The following is an 18405-nucleotide window of genomic DNA, read 5'->3' as shown; positions in this document are numbered from 1 at the left end:
AAGAGCTAAACAAATGCTATCGAAGAGTAAAAAAAAAGTTTCAGGAAACGTTTGTTTTCGATTTTATTTTTTAATTTATTTCGTACGATTTCTCAATATCGTGATTTCTGAAACTGACACGAATTTGATGTAAAGTATCCTCTGACATATTATCCTTGTATTTGTGCCATAGGTTACATGGGTTTGTTGGAAAACATGTCGAAATTACGATAACGAATTTTGTGCGTATCTGACTTGGAAGATGCAGAGATAATGGCTTCAGCGATTGTCGTATCCCAATGGGTATAATTTTCTAATACGTTCAATTCTTCACATGCGATATGTTGGGAATATTACACCATTAACAGTTCGTAGTGTCTCAAATGACGTTGGCCCACGCACATTTACCAACAACAACCGCAAATAGAAACATTCATTTTTTGCTTGAACTGTATACATACGACCAAAAGCTTCTGTAGAAAATTCTTCGATAAAGCATTCCAAGTATAATAACGTGGCATCGCCGAGTAAAGTTCATGCAAACGGATCGCTTTTGCAGATTGCAAAAAAATGGTCAATGTAGTTGCTGTTTCAGCACGTTGCTAGCATTCGATGCCTTGAAATATACTCGTTGACCATTCTCCAGATGCACCGCCAAATGCATAACAGTAGGATGACGTTCGTGAATGTGAAATGCGAATATACGCCAAATCGCTTCATTACAGTTCACATAACGACTAACTTGATAGCGTGAAATTTCATCGTTGGTATTCGAGGATTGCAATCCAAAAACCGCCATATCACTGCTTTTCGTGAAATATTCGCAAATATATTTTATTGACTTAACTGAATTGCAGTATTCAACGTTGCAATGTGTCTTGAACGTTTTAGAAATAAGTGGCGAATATGGAACAATCCAATTGTTGTCGACAACGAAATCCATTCTTTTCACTTTCATTGTGACAGTTCGACCGTTGTCATCTGTTGATCGACGCCGATACAGCGGATAACCATCGTTGCCAGTGACAGTCTTCAACGTTATATTCCGTGGATATCGTTTTGAGCACTTTCCATACTTACTGGAAGGCGTAAAAGAGCATCGACGTTGCCATGTGCTGCTGTGCCACGATATTGAATATCAAAGGTGTATGTCATAAGAATGATAGCCCAACGTTGCAAAGTTTTTACATTTTTTCAATTTTTAAAACTTTCTTTTTTTTATATATATAGATTTTTTTTATATATATTTTCGATCGTCTTGCTCGTGGCATTGTTGACTGTAATATAAATGTAAATGTATAAATACATAATATCGTAATATCGTGTATGATACGTTACGCTCACAGCCTACTTACTGTTATTCATTACTATAAGTGCAGTCATGTCGGTGGAGTAAGATTCGCGCTGTCGAACGGGATAAAAAGTATCCTATAGCAGTCTCCCGGCTCTAAGCTACTTCCTACTTGTTCTTTCTGCTGTTTCTTTCTTATTTTTTTTTAAAAAACATCGATGTTTCATTCTTTTTTTTTTAAATCGAAAACATCGATGGACACACACATCGATGTTTCTGAAAATTTACGCAGAGCTGTGGCAGTAGACTCATGTCAAACTGTTCGACGCACTGTTTCTCACGATGGAGAACGGTCCAGACAGACCAAGGCGTGGGTTGATTGAATGTGGTCAAGGGGGGATGAACTGTCCATGGAGACAAATTACAATACCGTCTCCGGACTGAAGTCGTCTAACTTCAATCGCTTCATCCTGACAACGGTAAGTAGATCGAGAATAGCTATTATTTTCAGGAAGGAGTTAGAATCTCATATATGTGCAACCTAATTTTAGCAAAACTCATCATAATCAACGAATATAGGTCCCTCCTCATAATTATATTTAAAATTGAATTAAACTGGGATTCCATTGCTAAGCCTTCCGAAAACACTTACAATACCGACAATACCTTACCCGTGACTGACAGACAGTACAGTAGATCGCTGGATGACTCGTCATGCAAACGGTATCCACCAACATGACAGGTATACAAGAAACTCTGCAAATTTACGTAAACATGACCAATTCCTGCTAGAATTCTGGTCCTAAACTCGGGATTTGTACAGATTTTGTTTACTCGTGTCTGTCCGTAGAAATTTTTTTTCTCGAACATGCCCAATTTTGTGTATCAGGCGTCATTTGTTCTGTGAGTGTTGTACGAAAAAGTTAATTATACCCGCTCGTCAAAAGCCGAGACGATCTAGCCATGTCCGTCTGTCTGTCTGTCCGTCCGTCCATATGAACACCTAGATCTCAGAGACTATAAGAGATAGAGCTATAATTTTTTTCCGACAGTATTTGTTATTTTTACACGCAGATCAAGTTTGATTCAAATTTTGGCAACGCCCCCTTCAGCCCCCGAAAATCAAAAGAATCGAATAACAAGCGTAATTTTAAAGCTAAAGCCGAATTTTGGTGTATACAATAAAAACTATAGTATTTATGAGTCCTGAAAATTTGATTGCGATCAGATAAAAATTAATAATATTAAAGAAATACTTTTGTATGGGTAAAAATTCTACTTACTAAGTGTCTTAGTTGCTTTGGCCGACAATCTGGTACATTGCAAAGTACAATGCATTGTGCCGTCTATGGTATATTTTGAATGTGGTACTAAATCGATATACCAAATATATCATTTGGTATATGTTAAGTATTTTATAGTATTTTAGGTATATTTTGAAAATAATACCGCAATATTATGCTTTTATTCAAAATGTGTAGCGGGTATCTCACAGTCGAGCACACTCGACTGTAGCTTTCTAACTTGTTTTTTTTTCTGCGCGTCTTTTATAAAACAATCAGAGGTAAATTGTTAATATTTTGAAACTACTGTTAATATTTTAAAACTACTATTCTAATCTGATTTAAATTAAGAAATATGTTTGCATTTATATTTATAGTTTTTATTTATAGACCACGAAAGAGCTGTGTGGAAAATAGAAAACGGCGAAATAAATTAATTTTTTTCTTTTACTTATTAGATTATTTTACAGTTATAAGTAAAACTGTATAGATAATACATAAATTTAAGTACTCATTGGACTAGTTTTAATAAATTTAGTTAGAATTACAAGAAACATTTTATTAACTAGATATATTTTTTAACGTATTTTTATTTTGTATCTTCCGAACTACGCACTAGAATCTGAACACATTATTTTCTGCATGACCTAGACACCAGACTGTCTGGTAGACACTTCAAGTACAAATTCCCCTAGCGGGGGGTGACGGGTCTTGTAGAATATCAGTTCCGCGTAAACTGCAAAACGAAGCGAAAATGTTCACTAACGTTCCTGTGTCTACACATGACATGACTGGTGGATAATCGCTATGTTGTCTGCTACTAAAATACAATTGGGAAGATGATTCGTTCATTCATGCCGAGCCTTCTTCTCATGTCTGAATAACGCCGAAGACGCTCAAGACTCTTTGGACGCTGCTCAAATTTTATTTTCCAGGATGTTGCGGAACATAGATTAGGTTTTGACACCTCTTTTCAAAACCATCTTCAGGTGTAATAAGTCACGGTAAAATAAATTGGCAATTGACTACGTTGCGAATTCGCCCGGACTCAAGGGTCTGCCGCCAACAATACATTCAATCTACCAAATCTGCGATAACTCTATGGCTATCGATGATACACTCAGGGTTTCTCGTTTGGTGCTATATCCCCAAATTCTAGGGGAACTCCAAAATCATTTTCCCGTCGAAAACGGGAAAATACATTATTGTAGGTATCAAAGATATTAGGCCAATCTTACGTCCTTCCTCTTAAAAGCTTCTTGACCTACAATTCAAAAGCAAGGCAAGGCAAGCTATCGAAACTGGCTTTCATGCCTTCAGGCGCCTTTAATAATGTGTCTACTGACTCCATTATGAAGGGCCTTACCTTTAGTGATCCATCGATAAGTCAACTGCTTTCTTAGCGATAGGCAGATGGTAGCTAAGTGGGGTGATTCAACAATCACTAAGGTACCGGGAGTTGATATTCTCTTGCCCTTCCTTTTGAATTGTACTACAAATAACTTGCATTATTGCACTTAAGCATTTTGATAACAGGAAGGTGCCAAACTACTCTCAATTTCATTATGGAACTCTACTAGGGATGGGATGGCTTTCATTCGTACAGAGTAAAGTTTCTGATTGCGGTCAACTTGGTGGCCGCCAGTGCGATCTCTGTCTACGAATGATTGCAAGTTGACACACAGCCTCCTCGTGGCACCTCCTGGGTAGCTATCTTAGCATCCGCTAGATAGCGAGCTAATGTGTGCAGCGAGTCATCCGGACGGTAAATGGTTGAGCGCAGGGTTTGGAACCCGCCTCTGAAAAAGAAGCCCAAGGAAAACCAAAGCGAAAGCCTCGGAAAGGATCCCCTTATGTTGACGACCACCGCAAAATGAAAAAGGACTACGATTTAAGGATATGCACCTGGAATGTCCGAACCCTTAATTGGGAAGGTGCCTCTATCCAACTGGCGGATGCCCTCGAGAAATTAAAGGCTGACATTACCGCCATCCAGGAAATGAGATGGACAGGACAAGGTTGTTCCAAGCGAGCAAACTGTGATATTTACTACAGCTGCCATGCGGAGAGGCGCGAATTTGGATGCGGATTTGTAGTAAGCCGGAGACTTCGCCACCACGTCTCCAATTTCACCCCAGTGAGTGAACGGCTGGCTACAATCCGCGTCAAAGCTAGATTTTTTAATCTTAGCATAATTTGCGCGCACGCCCCGACGGAGGAGAAGGATGATGCTGCTAAGGATGCATTCTACGCGAGACTCGAGGACACATACGACCGCTGCCCAAACCACGACGTGAAGATCATCCTCGGGGACTTCAACGCAAAGGTTGGGCGCGAACGCATCTTTGACCGCACCGTCGGTCAATTCAGCCTCCACGAGACCACCTCGAACAACGGTTTCAGGCTGATTGACTTCGCCGCGGCGCGAAACATGGTAGTGAGTAGCACCAGATTTCGGCACCTCGACATCCACAAGGCCACATGGCTGTCCCCTGATCAGAAAACGCGCAACCAGATTGATCATGTTGTGATAGACGGAAGGCATGCCTCAAGCGTGATGGACGTGCGTACGTTCCGTGGAGTCAACATAGACTCGGACCACTATCTTGTCGCAGCCAAGATACGCATGCGGCTAAGCCGAGCGAAAAACGTACGCCCCATCACGCAACGAAAGCTTGACGTCACTAGGCTGCGATCACAACGGACAGCAACAGCCTACTCCACTCACCTCTCGGAACTGCTCCACCAACCAACCCCTCTTCCTGTTGACGCCGGCGGACTCTGGGCGCACATATCCCACTCCATGCGAGCTGCCGCTGAAACAGCCATTGGGTTCAAGCGCCCACCCACACGGAACCAATGGTATGACGAGGAGTGTCGCGTCGCAGCTGCGGCAAAAAACGCCGCCTACAGAAGAACGCTGCAGTCTGGCGCAACGCGAGCTACGTGTGAACGTTACAGGGAGAAAAGGAAGGAAGAGAGGCGGCTTTTTAGACGGAAAAAACGGGAGAAAGAAAAGCGAGAGTGCGAGGAACTCGAGGTGTTGCAGGACAGAAATGATGCTCGAAAATTTTACCAACAAGTCAACCGTCTGACACATGGTTTCAAGACCGGAGCATCTAACTGTCGAGATGAAAACGGGAATCTGGTTACAGATACGCAGTGCACGCTGAGGTTATGGAGGGCGCATTTCTCCAAGCTGCTAGCAGGCGATGACGGCACCAATCCCGCCATTGGAGGAAGCAGCCCGATACCACCAATCGACGACAATGTGGATATACCACTACCTAGCCATGACGAGGTCCGAGTTGCTATTATGCGACTCAAAAACAACAAAGCAGCCGGTGCTGATGGACTGCCTGCAGAGTTGTTTAAGGCCGGCGGCGAAGAGCTGATAAGGTGCATGCATCAGCTCTTCTGCAGAATATGGCTAGAAGAAAGCATGCCCAACGATTGGAATCTCAGCGTCCTTTGTCCTGTGCTGAAGAAAGGCGACCCGACGATATGCACCAACTACCGGGAATTAGCCTGATTGCCATCTCATATAAGGTCCTATCGAGCGTAATATGTGAACGACTGAAGCCGTATACCAGCACACTGATCGGACCTTATCAGTGCGGCTTCAGACCTGGCAAATCCACCATAGACCAGATCTTCACATTGCGCCAAATCCTGGAGAAAACCCACGAAAATGGAATTGACACACACCATCTCTTTGTCGATTACAAAGCTGCATTCGATAGTCCGACACGAGAACGCCTATATGCCACCATGTCTGAGTTCGGTATTCCTGCAAAGCTGATACGTCTTTGCAGGATGACATTGAGCAGCACCATCAGCTCTGTCAAGGTAGGAACGAACCTCTCCGAACCTTTCAATACCGTTCGAGGTTTCAGACAAGGCGACCCCCTGTCGTGCAACCTCTTCAACTTTGTGATGGAAGGGGTCTTGCGGAAAGCCGGTGTGCATCGTGCTGGCACTATATTTTATAAAAGTGTCCAGCTCCTTGCTTACGCGGATGATATTGACATCATTGGCCGCAGCAAGCGTGATGTCACTGCTGCATTTTCCGCTATCGAAAAGAGTCAGCAAAAGTGGGTTTGGCGGTAAACGAGGGCAAGACGAAGTATATGCTGTCTACAAGCAGGGAGGCGCGGCGTCTAGACTCCCAGGTGGTAGCAGACAACTATACGTTCGAAGTGGTCAAGGAGTTCACATACCTTGGCACTGCCATTAACACAAAAATGACGTCAGCCTGGAGATCAAGCGAAGAATCACACTTGCCAATAGGTGCTACTTTGGTCTGAGTAGGCAAATGTGCAATAGGGACCTCTCGCCGAACAAAATTAGCACTCTACAAGACACTCATCCTACCCGTGCTCTTATATGGTGCAGAAGCATGGGTAGTGTCAATGACAGATGCAGCAGCGCTTGGAGTGTTCGAGAGGAAAATTCTTCGCAAGATCTTCGGTCCCGTTCGGATTGGGGACGACTTTCGCATTCGGATGAACCACGAGCTGTACGAGTTGTACGACGACGTGGACGTGGTCCGGCGCATCACGATACAACGTCTGCGCTGGCTCGGACACGTTGTGCGTATGGATGAAGAATCTCCAGCTCAGAAGGTATTTGAAGCGAGAGTCGACTACGGGCGACGACGAAGGGACGACCAAATCTTCGTTGGAAGGACCAAGTAGAGCAGGACCTTAATCTGCTGGGAATTTCCAATTGGAGGAGGCGCGCGAAGAGCAGAGGCGCCTGGAGGGAGACGCTGAGGTCGGCCAAAACCCGAAATGGGTTGTAGTGCCACCTAATAAAAATAAACTAGGTGCTGCTGATCAAACCTAACCTATATTTTAACACTTCTCTATATTTCACTTGGCTTTCCGATACTTAAATCGGTGGGGGTATATAAAGGTTTTGTATATTGAGTCCCCATTATAAGGTTCCTTAAGATAGAATGGAATCAGTCCACAAACAATTATTGCTCTTCGCCCTTCGTGACTTGAATTGAAATTCTAACACTCACTCTGCTTGCGACTTATAAGTCTCCATCTCTTTTTCTCTTGGATCGTGGAACTATGCTTGAAGTAATGTTTTGATACAACTTGATTAATGAAGGAATCTATTCCTCATAATTTACTAGCCACATTAGTTTGAAAATTACTAGAATACAGCGAAAATACATATGTGGAATTTCTTGCTCATGTAATATTTTTTTTTCAATTACAAGTAGTAACGTCTAGTCTATTTCATCCCTACGTACTTTAATTTAATGTTATTTGTCTAGTGTATAGCTACATAATACATCTAGATAAAGATAGATAGATTTCAGATACATATACAGGTGTCTGTGATCTTCCTACACCGCACGCTATGAGGTGCACCTCTCGGTCTGGTGGGCGGTAGATGTAAAGTACATCATCATAGGTCCGCGCGGTAATAAGGTGACGTTGTCAAAAGTCCAAGTAAAGTAAATAAATAAATAAATATACAATTTAATAATAGTTGTTAGCATATCAAAAATACATAAGATCAATGTAATATAACATGTCCTATAATCCTTCTGTAACATAATATAACGTAATTTGACAATCAGGCATGCGTTAGGTACAGCAGAGAAATAGAAGATAAGAGTATAAAAGTCAGTCGCTGACTGTCTGCTATTCCTCTTTATCGTCCAGGTATCACTAGATGATCTTTGCGTAATAAAAATAAAAAAATTTGTTTTGAACGATAATTTATTTTAATTTAGAAAATAACACGGAATGTATTTGTAATTGTTACCTATACATACTTGAGACTCTTTTAGTAACATTTTCAAGTGAGCAAAAAATATTACTTATATCGTCTCGTATTATTACTAATAATATTGTTAATTAAAATTAATTTAATTTAACTTATTTTACAAAAAAAGAAATGTACTACAAATTTGTAGTATATTTTTAATAGAAACATGAGAGTAAATTATTTATTACATTTTTATGCATACTTCTTAAAAACATTTTTTTCTATTTTACAGCCTTAAATATTTTTTGTTAAATATGTATGGATAGACAATTTATTATTTTAATCTTCTGAATAGGACTTTGTTATTTTACATTAAAAAAGTTGTTCTGAAGTAAATTAATGAATTAAAATAGTTTTTGAATATCTTCTGTCAACAAAGAATACGCGTGTTTTTCGTAATAATGCATAAAAGAAAAGCGTTACTTACATATATATGGTATATATCGTTTTAAAATAAAAATCATCATAAGCAATGTTGGTATGTGGCAACAAAACAAAAATGTTTTTTATAGATACATTTACTGTGTTGGAGGCATTGCGCAACTCATATTTATGTATTACAGACTATTTTGCTGTAAACGTATTTTTTGTCATACCATTAAATTTTTCAGATACCAAAATTGCTTAATAAGTTTAGAAATTGATCGATAATTGTAATTTCAGAAATAGGAAATAGAATGAAGAAAAAAGTACATAAACATATACGTAATATGTTTGAGTATTGTATGTCGACAGTAGTGAGAGTTCTTATAAATTTGAGCATTGTATCGTGTATATATGTATACTGAATTATCTTTTTTGACATTGCCGTATTGTAATTTTACAAAAGTATTTTCGAAAAAGTTCTTGTGTAATTTATTTATTTGCTGGAGCACTAATCATTTACACAAAACTATGAAATTGGAAAAAAGTTAAATCGAAGATCATATACAAAAATCTGTTTATATGTACATTTCATCTCCCTGAGATCACTTTATTTTAAAAGCTGGTGTGCTCTTTGATTGGCGACTGCTATTCTTGCTTCATTTGACTCGCCCTGGAAGAAAGAAAATATATATTAGGGTAACTATGAAATCAGATTTTGGATCAATATTTATGTTCATGAATCATATAACGAATATTGTTGTGGTGGCGCAGATAATTTCCAGATTTCCCTTTCCCGAAATTAAATAAAAACACTCGCGGTTTATATTGGGGTAACGACATATCTCCGCGCGACATATCTCCGCTGAACAAAAAACGACATATCTCCGCGCGGAGATATGACGTTTTAATGCGACTTAACTCCGCGCGGAGATATGTCGCCTTGAAACGTCATATCTCCGCGCGGAGATATGTCGTTTTTTGTTCAGCGGAGATATGTCGTTTTAAGAGCGACATAACTCCGCGCGGAGATATGACGTTTTGAAAACGACATTTCTTCGTCGATTTATTAGAGACTCATCTTACACTTGAATGAATTATGTATTATGTATAATATATAATATATACGTACATATACATGCATATATACTCAAAATCCAGTCAAATATCCGATTCATCTATATTTCAAATGAATCCCTGCAATGTATTTCTTATCGAACCAAAATCGGTTTTATTGCGCCCATGTAATCATGTGAATATTTGTGCAGCATGTTGGGATCAAATTCTGGCTCATAATCAAGAACAGAACGATGATCCTAACGATCCTGACAGTGGTGAACCAAAATGTCCAACGTGTCAACAAGTTGTCAAAGAAGCTATCCGTAATGTTTATATATATAATTAAAAAATTAAAATAATAAACTAAGTTTCATGCACATTAAATAAATGTATGTAATATGGGCAATTCTCTGACAGAATTTGTGCGACCGTCTTTACAGTGAAAAAAACATAAACTAAACCAATTTGAAAATAAGTGAAAGTTATTCTTACTAATCTAGAGCTATGAGAATAACCTTTTCTTATTTTTAAAATGTGTATAGTTTATGTTTTTTTCACTGTAATGACGGTCGCACAAATTCGGTCAGAGAATTGTTCATATGTATAATATATAAGTTGAACTGATTTATGTAAAATTAATAAAAATAATACATATACTTAATAAAGACTTGTGAGAAACTGCGTTTTTTAAGGGATTGATATTATCGTTAAATTATTAAGATTTTCTATTCAACTTTCTGTATGAAATTAATTTAAAAAAAAACATTAAATTTATTCTATTGGAAGATGAGTTGCTAATAAATCGGCGGAGATGTAACTTTTCATAGCGACATAACTCCGCGCGGAAATATGTCGCCTTGAAGCGTCATATCTCCGCGCGGAGATATGTCGCTTTTTGTTCAGCGGAGATATGTCGTTTTAAAAGCGACATAACTCCGCGCGGAGATATGACGTTTTGAAAACGACATAGCTCCGCCAAAAAAAAACGACATAATTCCGCTCGAAAATTGTACCGAGCGGAGATATGTCGCGCGGAGATATGTCGCTATGCCCCCATATTACATACATTTATTTAATGTGCATGAAACTTAGTTTATTATTTTAATTTTTTAATTATATATATAAACATTACGGATAGCTTCTTTGACAACTTGTTGACACGTTGGACATTTTGGTTCACCACTGTCAGGATCGTTAGGATCATCGTTCTGTTCTTGATTATGAGCCAGAATTTGATCCCAACATGCTGCACAAATATTCACATGATTACATGGGCGCAATAAAACCGATTTTGGTTCGATAAGAAATACATTGCAGGGATTCATTTGAAATATAGATGAATCGGATATTTGACTGGATTTTGAGTATATATGCATGTATATGTACGTATATATTATATATTATACATAATACATAATTCATTCAAGTGTAAGATGAGTTCTAATAAATCGAAAATAAGAAAAGGTTATTCTCATAGCTCTAGATTAGTAAGAATAACTTTCACTTATTTTCAAATTGGTTTAGTTTATTTTTTCACTGTAAAGACGGTCGCACAAATTCTGTCAGAGAATTGCCCATATTACATACATTTATTTAATGTGCATGAAACTTAGTTTATTATTTTAATTTTTTAATTATATATATAAACATTACGGATAGCTTCTTTGACAACTTGTTGACACGTTGGACATTTTGGTTCACCACTGTCAGGATCGTTAGGATCATCGTTCTGTTCTTGATTATGAGCCAGAATTTGATCCCAACATGCTGCACAAATATTCACATGATTACATGGGCGCAATAAAACCGATTTTGGTTCGATAAGAAATACATTGCAGGGATTCATTTGAAATATAGATGAATCGGATATTTGACTGGATTTTGAGTATATATGCATGTATATGTACGTATATATTATATATTATACATAATACATAATTCATTCAAGTGTAAGATGAGTCTCTAATAAATCGACGAAGAAATGTTGTTTTCAAAACGTCATATCTCCGCGCGGAGATATGTCGCGCGGAGATATGTCGTTACCCCATTTTAAACTTGTCGGGTTTTTACAATTAAACGCACAGAGAGGGGGTTATTGGGGGTGACCGCTATTGAACAAACGTAGATCGATACTGGAGAGGCAAAATGCCGACGGCATTTTGAAGATCTAGCGGTGGGAGAGAGAGAAGTTGAGAGCACTGGATCTTGAGTGCTTTCTTACGCGTGAGCGCATTACGGGTGAGCGAAAAGCATCGAGTGCTTTTCGGTCGGCGGAACGGAGAGTGTGCCACTCACCTACAATGCGCTCGCATCAACAAATATAATACTATTTGTTTAATGCTAAATTTGAAAAATACAATTACAATTTATGTTGAAAAATACGTATGTAAATACATACAAGTGCAAGAGTCATATTGATATTCACGCATCACATATATTGTGTATGTATTGGTAGAAAGGGATCTCAAGAGGCAACGGCAACGGAGCCTTCTGGTCGTCCCTCCCACACATTTCTTCTCTTTTGTGCACGCGTCGAATTAGCGTCGCTTCAGTTTCGTCAGCGAGTTAGTGCGGTTCATAAAATCTAAATCAAAGTGTTCTTATTTATCTGGTTGCTTGTGGGGACAATTCTCTCACAGATTTCTATAGGTTATGGGCCCTGACACAATTCCAACGGATAAATAATAGAAATGCTTTGATTGTTTAAAATAAAAAGAAATTAAAAGTGAATAAAAAAGTGAAAGCATATTATATGTGAATGTTTGTGTGCATATATGTATATATGCATTCACATGTACTACGTTTGCAGTCAGCATCGAAATATAATTGCTGGAAGTGTTTGATTATTGTGTGATAGAAATTGCACAATATAACTTATTAATTTCACAATATATGACGCTGCGACCAATTCGCCGCATAAAATTTTTTACATATTTCCAAAAGCCACATGATTTGAATTCGTCATAAGTTCTCTTCTTGCACTTCTTGTGCTTCCGTTTTCGTGTTGCTGAACTGTCTTGCTGGATTTTTGTTGCTGAACTGTGTTGCTGTTTTCGTGTTGCTGAACTGTGTTGCTGGACTTTGTTGCTGAACTGTATTGCTGGATTTTGTTGCTGGACTGTATTGCTAGACTGTGTTGTGTTGCTAAAAGGTTGTTTGCTAGGAAGCGTTGCTGTGTTGGAAAACGATGGATAATTGTAAAAGGAACATAAAACCATTTGATGGTGAAAAGTACTCCATTTGGAAGTTCAGAGTTAGAGCTCTTTTGGAGGAGCATGACCTCTTGAAAGTAATTGATGATATAAATTTCGAAGTGAACGAAGAAAACAAAAAGGCTGAAAGAGCTGCAAAAAACTTGATCATTGAGTATTTAAGAGATTCTTTTTTTAGCTTTTGCTAGCAGTGTCGATGGAGCCAGGCAGATTTTTGCGAATTTAGATGCCATTTACGAATGAAAGAGCCTAGCATCGTAACTATCACTTCGTAAGAAACTTTTGGGGCTTAAGTTAAAAGGCGATGCTTCAATCCTTAATCACTTCAATTTCTTCGATGACCTTATAACAGAACTCATCGCATCAGGAGCAAAGCTAGACGAGATGGAGAAAGTTTGCCATCTACTCCTCACTCTTCCACCAAGTTACGATGCAGTTATAACTGCGATTGAGACCTTATCTGAAAGTAACCTAACCTTAGCTTTTGTAAAAACACGACTTCTTGATCAGAAGATAAAGCCTAAGAATTTGAACAAGGATACTAGCCACAAAGTGCTGCAGGCAATAGGCAAAAAGGAATTTAAAGATAAGTTTAACAATAAAGTAGGAGCGAAATTTGGAAAGAAACTAGTCAAACCCTTTCTTAAGCCAAAAACTAAATGCTTTTATTGCGGAAAACCAGGACATTTCAAGAAGGACTGCTTTCTTTTTAAATTGAATTAAAAGTGGTGGAAAGGAAAGGCAGTGGTAGCACAGCCGGAGCGTAGTTTCGCTTTTATGATGACAAATGCAACATCACGCCCGAGCACGGATGAGGTTGAGTTTATCCTAGACTCAGGAGCATCGGATCATCTCATAAATGACGCAGCTTTATTCTCCGACTATGAGCGTTTGCAATCGAATGTGGCTATAGAGATTGCCAAACGCGGAGAATATATTCATGCTACAGACAAAAGAGTATTAATCTTACCAGCTCTGGAAACCAAATCACCCTACAAAACGTACTGTATTGTAAGGATATTCCTCACAATCTGCTCTCGGTCAAAAAGATGCAGGATGCTGGGATGACCATAGAGTTCAACCCTGAAGGCATAAGAGTTTCGAAAAACGGTGTATTGGTTTTTACTGGATTCTGTGAGTACAATGTACCAATAATAAAATTTAAATTGAACATTAAGGTATTTACGTCTAGAATCCCAAATAGTGCTGAGTATCGATTGTGGCATGAACGATTGGGCCATATAAGTGTAGGAAATTTTTTGGAAATAAAAGGAGAAGGTCTCTTTGAAGATAATAATCTTTTAAACAATGTTGAGTCAAATCATGAAATTTGTGAAGCTTGTGTAAGTGGCAAGCAGTCTAGATTAAAATTTGAAAATTTTAAGAACAAAGAAAATATCCAACGACCACTATTTGTAAGCCACTCTGATGTTTGTGGTCCAATTACACCACAAACTATAGATAATAAAAACTATTATGTAGTTTTTATTGAACAGTATACACATTACTGTGTGACGTATTTGGTAACATATAAGTCGGATGTTTTTTCGTTTTCAAAGATTTTGTGGCTAAAAGTGAGGCTCATTTTAACTTAAAAGTTGTTAACTTGTATATTGGTAATGGTAGGGAATACCTTTTATAGAAATCTGTTAATTTATTGTCCCCACAAGCAACCAGATAAATAAGAACACTTTGATTTTATGTTTTATGAACCGCACAAACTCGCTGTCAAAACTGAAGTGACGCTAATTAGACGCGTGCACAAAAGTGAAGGAATGTGTGAGAGGGACGACCAGAAGGCTCCGTTGCCGTTGCCTCTTGAGATCCCTTTCCACCAATACATACACAATATATGTAATGCGCGAATATCAATATGACTCTTGCACTTGTATGTACTTACATACGTATTTTTCAACACGCCACCTCAAGAGTTACATTGATATATAAAGAATAGTTGACAGACGAGTATTGTGCTTATTTATTTTAATTAGTTTGTTCATATAGTTTCTTTTCCTTTTTTTTCTTTTTCTTCTTCTGGGGATTACAATTAGATCCAGCATTTGCTGCAAAGAGTTGGGGAAACCCAGTAAAACCCAACCAGATCTATACAAATAAAAATAACCAAAAATTAAGTTTACATAGTGAAAAACAAAATATACAAATATTCAAATATTCAAGATTATTGGATTAAGGAACTTCAGTTGCTTAAAGCTATTCGTAGTTATTCAATACTAAAGTAAGTGGACCCTTGTTTTTAAATTAATATTTAGTCCATGACAACAGTTTCGGTTAGGTTTGCTGTTATTCAAAAGTCCCATCTGGGCTCTCAAAATACTGAATCTGGCGGATGGTAGCGGCTTCGTCAAGATGTCAGCGAGTTGGAGATCTGTGGAAATATACTTTACAGAAATTAGTTTCTTTTCAATTTGTTCCCTAGTAAAATGATATTTAATGTCTATATGCTTCGTTCTTTTGTGGCAGGTAGGATTGTTGGCAATACTAATACAGCCTTGGTTATCTTCAAAAATAACTATTGGACCATTTAATTCTAGATTAATTTCTTTTATTAAAGACTTAAGCCATAGGGCTTCTCTAACACCTTCAAATAAGGCCATGTATTCTGCCTCAGTAGATGATGCAGCAACAGATTTTTGCTTCATGGTGCTCCATGAAATCAAACAGCTCTCAAACATCTTAAATAGGTATCCAGTAGTACTTCTTCTGTCCGTTTCATTCCCGGCCCAGTCAGAGTCTACATATCCTATCAGAATATTTTTAAAATCAACATTTTTCTTGAATGTGAGCTTCAAATCAACCGAGCCCTTTAGATATCTAAGAACTCTTTTCAGGCATTGCCATAGTTCCTTATTGTTGTTGTTTGTATACCTACTCAGAATACTTATTGAAGTGCTTAAATCTGGTCGTGTACATAACATAATGTACATCAAACAGCCAATCAAATTTCTACTTGGTGCATCATATGATTCCTCTGATTGAAGAGCCTCATAGTCTAATTTGCTTTGAAGTGGGGTGCTAACTGCATTACAATCCTCCATATTATATTTTCTCAAAACATTTATGATGTATGCTGACTGGCTAAGACATATCTGACTGTTTGTTCTATCAATTTTATACCAATAAAATGACGAATTTCTCGTAAATCAGTCATCTTAAATTTATCTTGAAGGTACGATTTAAAATTAGACATAGTTTCAGATTCTTTTGTAGCAATTACCACATCGTCAACATATAACAAAATATATATATTCCTTGAAATATCTCCCTTCTTTAAAATGTAAATACAACGGTCAACTGCTAGATTTTCAAATCCAACATTTTTCAATACATTTTCAAATACTTCAAACCAGCATCTAGCGGCTTGCTTAAGACCATATATAGCTTTATTTAGTTTACAAACTTGATTCTCAGAAAATTGGTTTAAGCCTTTTGGAATATTCATGTAGATTTCATCCTTTAGAGTTCCATTTAGAAATGCAGTTTTAACGTCCATATGATGGACAAGTAAATCATATTGATTTGAAAGAGCTAACAGAAATCTGAAACTTGAGATTCGTGCAACTGGTGCAAATGTCTCATCATAGTCAGTCATATACTCTTGAGTAAAACCCCGCGCTACAAGCCTTGCTTTGTACTTTACTAAGTTTCCGAACTCATCTTGTTTTATACTAAATACCCACTTACAATCAACTATGTTTTTATTATTTGGCTTTTGCACTAAGGACCAAGTATTATTTTCAAAATGAGAGTTGAGTTCATCTTTTATGGCTTCTTCCCATAGAGATCTGTCATCACGAAACTTAATTTCGTCAAAATTAACTGGAATATCATTCAAGCATATTTGAGTATTCATAAGACATTTCTCTAAGAATCGATATGATAATTTTGGTTTACCTCTAAGTCTTTCACTGCGTCTGATTTCTTCATCACTTTCAATTTCTTTTAATTTATCACCAGTTACAACTGGATCGGCATTCTCAAGATTTGTGGAATTTTCATTGAGTTGTAAATTTAATCCAGAATCAACAGATTCAATCTCTTCCTCCAAAGGAAAATCCAACTCTTCACTTTCTCTATTTAAAGAGTCAATATTTGGTTCAACATTATTACTTTGAACCACAGATTCTTCTCCATGTAAAATTCTAGATTTTAACATGTTAATCTCATCCACCACAACATCTCTAGCTGTCATAAATTTCCTTGATTCCTCATTCCACAATTTATACCCATTTGGTTCATACCCGACAAGTATAGTTTTGATTGACTTTTCATCAAACTTTCGTTTTCTCACTTTATTTAGTGCATACACTGTCGAACCAAATATCTTGAGATACTTTAATACAGGCTTTTATTATGCCACATTTCATACGGTGTTTTACTTATATTCTGCAACGCTCTGCTTGGGGATCTGTTAATTAAGTATGTTGCCGTTAAAACAGCCTCACCCCAAAAACATTTATCAAGTTTAGCACAAGAAATCATAGAGCGAGCCTTCTCGGTGATTGTCCGAATCATCCGTTCTGATACACCATTTAATTGTGGAGTATGAGGAACCGTCAAATGATAGCTGATGCCTTTTTCAACACAGAAATCACGCATTTCATTAGAAAGGTATTCCCTACCATTATCAATATACAAGTTGACAACTTTTAAGTTAAAATGAGCCTCACTTTTAGCCACAAAATCTTTGAAAAGAAAAAACGTCCGACTTATATGTTACCAAATACGTCACACAGTAATGTGTATACTGATCAATAAAAACTACATAATAGTTTTTATTATCTATAGTTTGTGGTGTAATTGGACCACAAACATCAGAGTGGATTACAAATAGTGGTCGTTGGATATTGTCTTTGTTCTTAAATTTTTCAAATTTTAATCTAGACTGCTTGCCACTTACACAAGCTTCACATAATTCATGATTTGACTCAACATTGTTTAAAAGATTATTATCTTCAAAGAGACCTTTTCGTTTTATTTCCAAAAATTTTCCTACACTTATATGGCCCAATCGTTCATGCCACAATCGATACTCAGCACTATTTGGGATTCTAGACGTAAATACCTTACTGTTCAATTTAAATTTTATTATTGGTACATTGTACTCACAGAATCCAGCAAAACCAATACTTCGTTTTTCGAAACTCTTATGCCTTCAGGGTTGAACTCTATGGTCATCCCGGCATCCTGCATCTTTTTGACCGAGAGCAGATTGTGAGGAATGTCCTTACAATACAGTACGTTTTGTAGGGTGATTTTGTTTCCAGTGCTGGTGAGATTAAGCACTCCTTTGGCTGTAGCATGAATATATTCTCCGCGTTTGGCAATCTCTATAGCCACATTCGATTGCAAACGCTCATAGTCGGAGAATAAAGCTGCGTCATTTATGAGATGATCCGATGCTCCTGAG

General features: G+C 37.7%; 2 protein-coding genes and 1 long non-coding RNA gene across 4 annotated transcripts in view; all 3 read right to left on the bottom strand.

Annotated features, from left to right (window-relative positions):
* The window catches only part of LOC133838901 (large ribosomal subunit protein eL15), a 134607-nt gene that overhangs the window by 111843 nt on the left and 4359 nt on the right, over nt 1-18405 (bottom strand). The gene's annotated exons all lie outside the window — the stretch shown is intronic.
* LOC133838900 (synaptosomal-associated protein 25) overlaps nt 8277-18405 on the bottom strand; it is a 120650-nt gene continuing 110521 nt past the window's right edge. For both annotated transcript variants that reach the window (XM_062270150.1, XM_062270149.1), the window contains one exon: nt 8277-9379. In XM_062270150.1, coding sequence (XP_062126134.1) covers nt 9317-9379 — 63 coding nt within the window. In that variant the 3' untranslated portion in view covers nt 8277-9316. The remainder of the gene's footprint in view (nt 9380-18405) is intronic.
* On the bottom strand, nt 13724-14256 carry LOC133837534 (uncharacterized). Its single transcript, XR_009893816.1, has 3 exons — nt 14164-14256; nt 13948-14109; nt 13724-13884 (listed from the first exon to the last, which is right to left on the bottom strand). It is a non-coding gene; the product is annotated as an uncharacterized LOC133837534 (long non-coding RNA).

The sequence above is a fragment of the Drosophila sulfurigaster genome, chromosome 2R (genome assembly GCF_023558435.1).
Source record: "Drosophila sulfurigaster albostrigata strain 15112-1811.04 chromosome 2R, ASM2355843v2, whole genome shotgun sequence".
Classification (NCBI taxonomy): Eukaryota; Metazoa; Arthropoda; class Insecta; order Diptera; family Drosophilidae; genus Drosophila; species Drosophila sulfurigaster.
This window is presented reverse-complemented; position numbering and strand designations above follow the sequence as displayed.